At 41.9% G+C, this 11048-nt stretch overlaps 2 protein-coding genes across 2 annotated transcripts in view; one reads left to right on the top strand and one right to left on the bottom strand.

Moving 5' to 3' along the window:
* Positions 1 to 2736: 2736 nt before the first annotated feature.
* Positions 2737 to 5137, top strand: SNRPF (small nuclear ribonucleoprotein polypeptide F). The gene is made up of 4 exons (XM_067559781.1): positions 2737 to 2870; positions 3050 to 3175; positions 4135 to 4199; positions 5031 to 5137. The coding sequence occupies exons 1-4, from the start codon at positions 2868 to 2870 to the stop codon at positions 5095 to 5097; spliced, it is 261 nt and encodes an 86-aa protein (XP_067415882.1). The 5' UTR covers positions 2737 to 2867; the 3' UTR covers positions 5098 to 5137.
* The window catches only part of CCDC38 (coiled-coil domain containing 38), a 44979-nt gene continuing 39061 nt past the window's right edge, over positions 5131 to 11048 (bottom strand). Inside the window, exons 14-15 of the mRNA XM_067559782.1 lie at positions 9917 to 10010; positions 5131 to 5995 (exon numbers count right to left, since the gene is read on the bottom strand). Coding sequence (XP_067415883.1) covers positions 5885 to 5995; positions 9917 to 10010 — 205 coding nt within the window. The 3' untranslated portion in view covers positions 5131 to 5884. The remainder of the gene's footprint in view (positions 5996 to 9916; positions 10011 to 11048) is intronic.

Genomic DNA, 11048 nt, shown 5'->3' with positions numbered 1-11048 from the left:
ACATACATTTTGAGTGCTAACAGAAACAGAGAACTGAGCATGCTTTTGGTACTTTATAAATAAAAATAATCATAATCACCCAAATCTTCCTCACTCAAATCCCCAGCAGCTGGGCTTGGCACAGGAGGCCTCCACAGAGGCTAGGGAAAGAATCTTCCTCTATAGACTGTAAACTGACAGGTTAGCCACACTTGGTCACTATTGCAGTCCTGAAACTCCAGCAGCCAGAGGCACTCCTGTTTCCCCACTCTGTGGGAAGCAATATAAAAGAGGCTACTCTCTTCCCCGGCCCCAAGCCATTCTATGTGGAGATCCAGAAGGAAGCTGAATGTAGCTGCGCTGAAGCCCAAGGAGTAGAACTCTAGCACTCACACACCCAATCCCACTCACGCAATTGTGCAGTGTAAAAGCACCTGTCCCACTATATGTGGAGACCTCTGTGGTCTTGGAGAAGGGCACAGGATTTGGCTCCATAATACTACTATAATTTAATCAGGGTGGAACTATTTCTTTGAACAGTATGGAGGCAGAAGGAATTTGCCAATGATTTGGGGGATACAATACACAGAGGAATGGATACTGCTTGGAAGTACACACACCTTGCACACGAAGAATTGAATATATTGAGTGTTAAGCAGAAAAAAACCCATACTTAATGTGTACAGTAACCTCAGTCTCAAAAGGACCTCTATATATTGGGGCAAATTCTTGTCTGATCATATCCTGCTATGAGACTGAGATGCTAACTCATGGATTACTAAATGTTACAAAGATGGTATTTATTAGGTCTGAAGGGAGTTATAATTACAGCAACACAGCTAAAGTTTCATAAGTGTAAGCAAGTCAGGAAGGACACTCTGTGCATTCTATTGCCAAGAGAAGTAGTAGTAGTTCCATTGCCTGAGATTTAAAACTATATTGCAGCTTCCAATCCTGCACTGGCAGGGACATAGACTAGATGAGCTAAGTGGCATTTTTTCCATCTTTAGTTTCTATAATTCCACGTCCATATTAATTAAAATACCCTACCCTATCAATGACTCTTCAAAAAGAAATTCAGTTCACTGTGCTTTGCTCTATTTCAAAATATTGCAAGAAACACAGAATTGGAAAAAAACTGGCTTTGTATGAAAAGGGATTTCTCACTAGAGGGCTCCACCAGATACTTTCCAGACAGGCCTGATGTAAATTAAGCACTGCCACCTTCTGGATAAATATATACACTTGCACTACATTCACTTCCAGGATGAGAATGACTCTGGTTTGCAGTTTTGTAACCGTGTTGTTCCCAGTTTATCAGAGGCAACAGAGAGTAAGGTAATATCTTTCACTGGACAAACTTCAGTTTGTGAATCTGATGGTAGCCAGAAAGATAAAAAATGAAATTCTAAGCACCTGTATGTAGCAATGATCCCATTAACCCAAATCCTGCAATGACCTTTCACTTTTTTAAAAACATTTTTTGCTCAAATTTAACAGGTTCATTTTCAGCTTGGGAATGAATTTATCATTTATTTGGAAATATTTTGAGACAAAATGGTTCAGTAATTTTCAAAAGTGAAGAAGCACTGAAAACTTCATGATGACACTGGGTGTGGGAGTGCCCCGACAGCTTCTCACCAAGGGACCCCAGTCCACAACCAAAGGATCAATGCCATGAAACAAGCTTTGCAACCTGGCAGGAAGGACAATCCAGCAGCTAGGGTGCCTGGTTCAATTCCCTGATCTCTGCCACAGTCCAGCTGGCCTGGCTTGACCTTGGTCACCTCACTGGGTTGCTCTGTCTTCCCTAGCACTTCCCTCCCTCACAGGGATGCAGCCAATGCAGTGGTTCCCAAATTGTGGGATGCACCCCCCGGGGGTGTAAAGGAATGCTCAGGGACCCCTGGCAGGGCTGGTCTGGCCCCCATAGGGGGCAGGGAGGGAGTGTCACCCAGCTGCACTCTGCCCCCAGCTCCTCTCTGGCCCCACCCTCAGCTGCAGCTCCAGCCTTCGGCCTGTGGCTCTGCTCCTAGCTGTGACCCTAGCTGCAGCCCTGGCCTCACTCCTGACCCAGCTCGCTACCGCAGCTGTGCTCCTGGCCATAGCCCCACTCCCAATCACAGCCCCCAGCCCTGGCCCACACCTCATGGCCCCGACCATGGCCCCCAGCTCCACCCGTGGCTCCTGGCTCCTAACCGCAGCACCCAAGGGAGGTGCAGAGTGAGTAAGGGGGTGGACATGAAGGAAAGGTTTGGGGACCACTGAGCTAGGGTGACCGGCTGTCCTAATTTTATAGGGACAATCCTGATATTCAGGGGTTTGTTTTATATAGGCACCTACTGCCCCCACCCCGACTGTTCGCACTTGCTAGCTGGTCACCCTAGATGCAGCACAGGAAACACACACAAACAGAGAGGGTGAGGCACCCCCAAGCTGTGGCAACAGCGCTTGAGTCTCCCCACGGGCCCTGGGGACAGCCTGTGTCTCCCCCCACCGCTCCCCATCATAAAGCCTCTAAAGAGCCGCAGGTTCGAGCCCTAGCCTGAACAACACACGCGGGCGGGGCGGAAAGTGGTCGCTAGGCTACCGGGCAGGAGAACGCACCGCCCCTACCGCAGGGGAGGGGGCGTGGATTTTCACGCGTCGCTAGTCTCGCGCGCCTGCCAGTCAGGACTCGGCTCGTCCGTTCGCGCGCTAGGCCCGGTGCCCAATGGGAGCCAGGCTTCCGTGGGGGTGGAAAGGCAAGAGGTCACTGCGCGCTCTCGGAAGTGGAGGCGCGGAAGACGCGTCATTTCCGGCCTGTCTCCGACTCGGGCGGGCGCACGTGTGGCGGCCCGGCGAGTAATTTTTGTTTTTACCGCTGCCTTGTGCCAGGCCGCGTTACCATGGTGAGGGGGCCGCTGCCCGTCCGCGTGCGCCGCGAGGGGGGAGGGGGTGCCAACGGTGGCGGGTGAGGGGCGGTAGGGGACGGGATGGGGCGGGGCGGGTGAGGCCCGGGGCGCGGCTGCTGTTGCGGAGCCTGGCCGCCCGCTCTGACCCCGCTGTTGTGGTGACTTGCGCCCCGCAGAGCTTGCCCCTGAACCCCAAGCCCTTCCTGAACGGGCTGACGGGGAAGCCGGTGATGGTGAAGCTGAAGTGGGGGATGGAGTACAAGGGCTACCTGGTGTCTGTCGATGGCTACATGAACATGCAGGTCAGTGGTAGCCGAGCCGCGACCGCCCCGCCCCGCCCCGCCCCGGGGGGCTCTGCTCCGACAGCCCCAAAGGGCTGCGGGAGATCCGCCCCCTCGGGCAGCCTGGGCTGGGGAGGGGGGGTCCGGGGTTGTCTGGGGGGGCTGCGTCGTCTGGGATTTTTCGGGGGGGAGGGGAGTGGGTAGAGCTGGAGGAGCGGTCCAGGGTTGTGCGGTGGGGGCAGTTTAAAGGTGTGTGTGTGTGTGTGTGTGTGTCAGGGTTGTTCAGAAGGGACTGGGGGGAGCCGGCTTCAGAGGGGGCCCAGAGCTGGGGGTGTGTATGTGTTACAGTTGTCCAGAGGGGATGTGAGATCCCACAGCTGAGGACGGGGGTTAGAATTATTATGGGGAGAGTGGGGGGGGGGGGGGAATGAGTGATTTGCCTGGTATCAAATAATAAGTCGTAGGCATGGAGCCCACTGCTCCTGTTCTGCTCAACCCTGTGCCCAGCTACCTACCTAGCTCTCCAGTGCTCGTTGTGCAGGGCAGCAGTCTTCTTCCAGATGAAGGTAAGATTGGATTGACAGCTGATCAAAAGGGCTATATATCAGCATTGATTTATTAGTGGTGTCATTGGTAGTAATTAGCACTTTGAAGTCTAAATGATGACAAACTTGTTTTTAATTTCCTCAAGAGTGCACTTCCACAAACTTTAGTTTGTAGACTAGTTCTAGAGCAGTAGACAATACTTTGCTATATATTAAACGTTTCTGGTCAAATTCTTACATGAAAAGTGAAATATGCTAAGCTAAATTCATAATAAAATGAAGTGTTCTAAGGAGGTACAATTACTATTGAACAGACTCAGTCTCCAAAAAGGCCCATTAACCCCTGTAGAATGATCTTAGCCTTACAACAGTTTGATTGCAGGCTGAAAATTTTCTCCAAACAATTGTGCTAATATTTTCTTCCTTTTCTAAAAGCTTGCAAACACAGAAGAATACATAGATGGTGCATTGTCTGGACACCTTGGTGAAGTTTTGATAAGGTAATTATCAACTTAGAGTATTTCCTAACTTACATAGTAGACATGTTACATTTGTAGGTGGACATAACTGTTCAACTCCTAATACTCAGCCTAAAACAATCAGAAAACTTGCAATGTTAAATACATTAATTCTAGTATCTATTTATTTCTTAAAGGATTATACTAAAAACTATATATTACCGGGAGGGAAAGTAACACAAATACATGTTTCACAATAAAAGGCATCATTACAAAAGGAATTGGTTCTCTAGGTTCTTATTGGTTATTTATATGAATCGCTTGTCAGTAGCTGAGGAAAATGTTACTACTAATATCAGGAAGTTAAATAGGCACTTCAGTTTCACAAAAATGAAGGGTCTCTAAATAGGGAGAGGTATCAGCAGGTGGCAGATAGTGTGTGTGTGTGGGGGGGAAGATTTCCAACTGGTATGTGACTTACTGTCAGAGTACTAATAAATTAGTGTATATGTATTAAGGCCTCGCTCCTGAAAACACACACGTGCTTGAAGTTAAGCATGGGCATAAGTTTACAGGATATGGGCTTAAAAATAAATTGGTCTAGTATATAATGAATTTGTCATGCTTTTAAAAACTTTTTTTCTCTGCTGTTATAATGGACAGTTAGAAAATGAACCATCTGAAAAGCCTCTGGAATGTGGGATCACCATCAATATATGATGACTGGTTGGCCTGATAAAGTTGATGTTTGCTTTTTTTAAAAGTAGCTGGTCCAAGTTCAATTTTGAAAACATTTAACTTAGTTTAAAGCTAGCGTTAAAGGTAGAACAAAAACATGATTAAACTTAAGAGAACTTCTGGTTCTATTTACAGATGTAATAATGTCCTGTACATCAGAGGTGTTGAAGAAGAAGAAGAAGATGGAGAAATGAGAGAATAAATTTGTATATTTTTGGTAAATAAAGATCAGTTTTTCACAACTTGTGTTAAGGAGTTTTAAGTTTTACTGTACAGATTTCTATAAAATTCTTAACTTGTTATTGTTTACTACATTCTCATATGGAGGAAAACTTTGAACTATATAAACTCATCTAATTTAAAGTCAAACCTTTTAAAGATTGTTGCAAGATTAATGCTAGGGAAGAAATCTTTCAATCTGAAATAAGATTACATAGCTGACAGTATTTTAAGATGTCATTTCATCTTACTGTATGTTCTACTTTATTCTATTCTTAAAGGTGCACTCCTGCATCTTAATGGTAAACTTTGTCTTTAAAGTTATGCATATCAACAGGATAGTAGCACATCACTTTATGAAGGAAAGAGGACATCCTATCTCTTTCATTGTACTGCAATCATAGAGCAGCTCATAAGTTGATTGGGATCTTTTTACTGCTGCAAACAGCTGTCTTTCTAAGATGCATACACTGGAGTGTAATGAAGGAGCTGTGGGAATGGCATTTTTCTCTGTTAGTGGTAGTACATGTTACAGAATGAGCAGTGAAGAAATACGGAGTGGGTGGGGAGGGTCCACACACTATATACAAAGTAGGTTTACTACTTACATACTAAGGATCCCTGCTCATTAGTAATAAATCCTCTTTGGTAGTAAATTCTGTTATAAACTACAATCCAGAATATTAATATTTTGCTCTAGATGAATTGAGTAGGAAGATAAGATACAACACAGTATCATTGTCTTTAAGGAGGTACAAGCACTTTTAAACTCAAGTGAAAAACAGTATGTCGTCCTGTGTTTTCGTGCTGATATCTTTCAGGCACACCTCCTCCTGTCTAATCTCTGGAGGCTGTGAGCGAAATACCAGTTTTCTTCCCATCTGAAATGTAGAAAAGTTTAACATTGAAAAGTATATGTCTAGAATTTATGATGAAAATATGAGTCTTAGAATAGATGATAGACTATACAATCATAAAGACTATAATGGGGTTCACAAAAGAGCTAGATAAATTCATGGAGGATAGGTCCATCAATGGCTATTAGCCAGATGGTTAGGAATTGCTGTTTGCCAGAAGCTGGAAATGAGTGATGGGATGGCTCGCTTGATGATTACCTGTTCTGTTCATTCCCTCTGAAACACCTGGCATTGGTCACTATCAGAAGACAGGATATTGGACTAGATGGACCATTGGTCTGACCCAGTATGGCCATTCTTATTAATAGATTATATAGGGTTGCACTGTGAAATACTGCCACAACCCTTGTTGGGTGTAGAGATGCATTATGCTACAATGATTCCAAGAATCGTTTTGTCCTGAAGTAGTCAAAGTCTCCTGCAGCATGACTGCTGTCCTACCTATAGAGAAAATGTGGTCTCAGTGGCTGAGGGGTGACACAATGGAGGAGATCCTCAGCTGTTGTACATTTGTATAGTTCCATTGAAGGCAGTGGATCTATGACAATTTACACTAGGTGAGGAACCTGTCCCAAGATCTTCTCTGCCTAGCTCTGGCACAGCATAGCCCTACCCTTGCTTATAACATGCAGATTCTTGCCTAAGATTATAACTAGACTTCAAAATTTAAAAAGAATAAAAACTCTATTTAAGTCTTGGAAGTTTACAGCTGCTTTGCAGAAGATCATGACCTTTCTGGGGCTGTGATGGGGCACCACGACATCTAAGAATTTAATCCCCTATTGATTTAGTTCAGAAAGGTGCAGTAAAACCAGAACCTAAACAGCGGGAGGTGTTTGTGGAGCATGAACAAGAATTTGTAGAGGACAGGGTGTGAGAGTGTACAGACTGCCAGAAACTGGAGCACATAAACATTTCCTAGCATCAGTCCCAGCCTGAGGCTACTGAAAGACTCCTTTCCCCATTCTGGCAGAAGCAACTCCCAATCCTAGTTTGTTAGCAGGCCTGACAACAGTGCTGTTACCAATATTAGAGGTGGAGATCAGAGAGAGAAATTAGGGCTGTAAAATAATTTAAAAATTGTGATTAATTGCAGTTTTAATCACACTGTTAAACAATAATAGAATTTATTTAAATATTTGTGGATGGCTTCTACATTTTCAAATACATTGATTTCAATTACAACACAATATAAAGGGTACAGTGCTCAATATTTTTATCACAAATATTTGCACTATAAAAATACTATTTTTCAGTTCAACTCATATAAGTACTATAGTGCAATCTCTTTATCATGAAAGTGTTACATAACTGCACTCAGAAATAAAATAATAAAACTTTAGAGCCTCCAAGTCCACTCAGTCCTACTTCTTGTTCAGCCAATGGCCAAGACAAATTTGTTTACATTTATGGGAGGTAATGCTGCCCACTTCTTATTTACAATGTCACCTGAAAGTGCTAACAGGCATGCACAGGGCTGTTGTTGGCGTTGCAAGGTATTACATGCCAGATATGCTAAACATTTTTATGCCTCTTCATGCTTGGGCCATCATTTCAGAGGACATGCTTCCATGCTGATGACGCTCATTAAAAAATGTGTTAATTAAATGTTACTGAACTCCTTGGGGGAGAATTGTATGTCTCCTGCTCTATGGTTTTATCTGCATTCTGTCATATATTGCATTATGGCAATCACAGATGACGACCCAACACATTGTTCAATTTAAGAACACTTTCACTGCAGATTTAACAAAATGCAAAGAAGGTACTGATGTGAGATTTCTAAATATAGTTACAGCACTTGACCCAAGGTTTAAGACTCTGAAGTGCCTTCCAAAATCTGAGGGAGACGAGGTATGGAAGATGCTGTCAGAATCTTAAAAGAGCAAAACGCCAATGCAGAAACTACAGAACCCAAACCACCAAAAAAAAAAAAAAAAAATCAACCTGTTGGTGGCATCTGACTCAAATGATGAAAATGAATGTGCGTGAGTCTGCACTGCTTTAGATCATCATCGAGCAGAATCTGTCAACATGTAAGCATGTCCTCTGGAATGGTGGTCGAAGCATGAAGGGGCATACAAATGTTCAGCATATCTGACACGTGAATACCTTGCAACGCTGGCTACGAAAGTCCCATGTGAATGCCTGTTCTCACTTTTAGGTGACGTAAATAAGTGGGCAGCATTATCTTCAGTAAATGTAAACAAACTTGTTTATCTTCGCGATTGGCTGAACAAGAAGTAGGACTGAGTGGACTCAGAGGCTCTAAAGTTTTCCTTTTTTTGTTTTTGGGTACAGTTATGTAACAAAAAATCTATGTTTGTAAGTTGCACTTTAATGATAAAGAGATTGTACTACAGCACTCGTATGAGGTGAATTGAAAAATACTGGTTTTTTTACAGTGCAAATATTTGTAATAAAAAATGAAGTGAACACAGTACATTTTGTAGTCTACTGTAATTGAAATCAATATTTTAAAATGCAGAAAAACATCCAAAATATTTATAATAAATTTGAACTGGTGGTATTAACAGTGTGATTAAAACTGCAATTAATCGTGATTAATTTTTTAATCAAGTTAATTTGTTTTGAGTTAATTGCTTGAGTTAACTGCAATTGACAGCCCTAAAAACAATCAATTCTATTGTTTACTCTAACTTGCACTGCTTCCATTGTTGTGACTCACTTAAGACTACAACTTGCGAACACATATATGCAGTGTTTTACTCATGAGCATTACCCCAGTGCACAAGCATTTGCAGAGCCTCTGTGAAACTCATTTTTAAAAATAGAAAAATGTGCCTGTAAACTACTGACATAAGTAGAAACACTCACAGCCATTACACCTGCCTAATTTAAAAAACAAGACTATGCTTCAAATTGTGTCCCTCTGAGAGTGAGATTAAATCATGCGCAATTGGGAAACTGCACAGATATGACTACAACAGTCAATTTTTCCATATGAACAGAGGGTCACATTAAATGCTCACACAACAATGGCTGTGTGACAGTATAACAAAGTGAAAATGAATTATACTTAGATGCACATGTGTAGTTAGTGTTACTGCATTTGCTTCATTACATAATTAAGATGTACCTTAATATGTACAATAAGAGGGAATAAATAAGGTTGGGGTGGGAATGTTCACTCAGTTTCCTGATTTTACACTTTTTTGGTAAATAGCATATTGTAACTGAACAGCTACACAACTCATTCTACATTTACAGGCCTACTCAGTTTGGGTAATGATGCTAGCAGAATGCAGAGCAGTACTAGCATCCCGACAATATTAATGAGACTGTATTGTGAATTGTATATATTGCAGTTGTATTGAGGCCTTGCAAATAGTTCAGGTATCAGCCTCTTGAAATGTGAATTCTATGCTGATGTCTGACTGCTAATGATGTGACCTCTTAATTAAATAAAAGGACCTTGAGCTGGATTTTACCTTAAATTTCCCATAACCACCTTCAAGTACTATTTTTACTGAAATGTTCAATTAGTTAGTATTCAAAATACAGGCTGGATATTTTCAGTTAATTCACTAATTGGCTACTTGCATATTTTAGTGTTTTATAATTGAGTTTTCACCAAATACTAGTTAGCTCTTATTCCACATGGTCTATCTGATGTCAAATAAGGAAGGATAATGGATTACTATTTTTAGCAATCTACTACTACTGCAAATTTTGTAAATTTATTTACTGAATAGACAGTAATGATCAGTAGTGTTTTTTGTTTTAGTCATAACTGCATGCAAGTTTCTCTCCTGCATAGGAAATGTAAAACTAATTCTAATATTTCACTTTAAAAGTGCTTAAGAAAAATACACATGGTCTCAGGGCAGCTTGACTTTTCAGAAAAAAATAAACAATGCAAACCTTCTTCTTTGGTGCTGCAATTGCTCTTTTCAGAGAACATTTCAGTCGTTCTTCCTGAAGTTTCATCTCTTCTCTCTTTTTTTCTTCACGTAACCTACAATGGCGAAAAATGAAATATGCTGGTAACTCATCATTAATCGGAAGGAAAAGGCCTAAAACTTTAACACAAACTCTTGTTGCCGCTTTAATGTTGGAGGCAACAAACAGTAGTTTTCAAACAGGAATTCATTATCTTGGTTCAAGGAAGTTGTTTTCCTGAACTGTCTGCAAAATGACTAAGAAGGAGAAGGAAGTGGGGCAGGTTTTGCAGATTACAATTTTTAAAAATAATCTGGGATCCTATATAGTTTCTTGTTTTTTACTAGGGTACTACTACTGTTTCAGATATCACATGGGATGATCCTGTTTAGGAACTGATGGAGGCAGAGGTTATATCCTATAAAAGAGCCTCATGTATAACTTGCAGGGCAGGGGAGAAGGAAAGGGTACCATGAGTGCAGACTGGGGAAAGCTGATGGCTAATGTTATTTCCACATAAGGTAGCCATTGCCTTAATATTTTTTTTTTTTTGGCCTCTTTAAGACAATTTATTTTTAAGCTATACCCCCTTGTGTTGTGAGTACATCAGCTCTCACAAGCTATGTGATGTTGGTCCTAATCAGCACTCAGCTGGGACATTTCTAAACAACAGCTGCATGACACAGGAAGTGTCTTGACAGAATGAGACACTCCGCTCTCTCCCTATCTAAATTGAACTAATGCCACAGCATGGTGATAAGAGGTATTGTGCTGCTGGCATTGCTGCTTTTGGAGACATAATGCAAGACTATAAGTGGTGAGGACCTTAAAGGTCTCATGGCACATTTTTGCAAAACAGAAATTAGCCGTACACTGACCCGTCCAAATTCAAGGTTGAATAATCACATTGACATTTCAAAAATAATTTAAGTAATGGCACTGTGCACTGCTAGACTGTTGCCATATTCCATCCCAGAAATGGCTGTACATGTATATAGCTAACAGGTCCCAAACATTTTAGAAACTATTCCTGAATTCATTTTATCCACTTCTGGCATGAAACATGGTAACAGTTTCACAGTGCATAGAGACATTATTTAGCTTAGGACAGGAA

Source organism: Emydura macquarii, unplaced genomic scaffold (genome assembly GCF_026122565.2).
Source record: "Emydura macquarii macquarii isolate MOO-44397 ecotype Brisbane River unplaced genomic scaffold, CSIRO-AGI_Emac_v2 contig_2205, whole genome shotgun sequence".
Classification (NCBI taxonomy): domain Eukaryota; kingdom Metazoa; phylum Chordata; order Testudines; family Chelidae; genus Emydura; species Emydura macquarii.
Note: the sequence above shows the minus strand (reverse complement) of the source record. Positions and strands in the feature narration are given on the sequence as shown.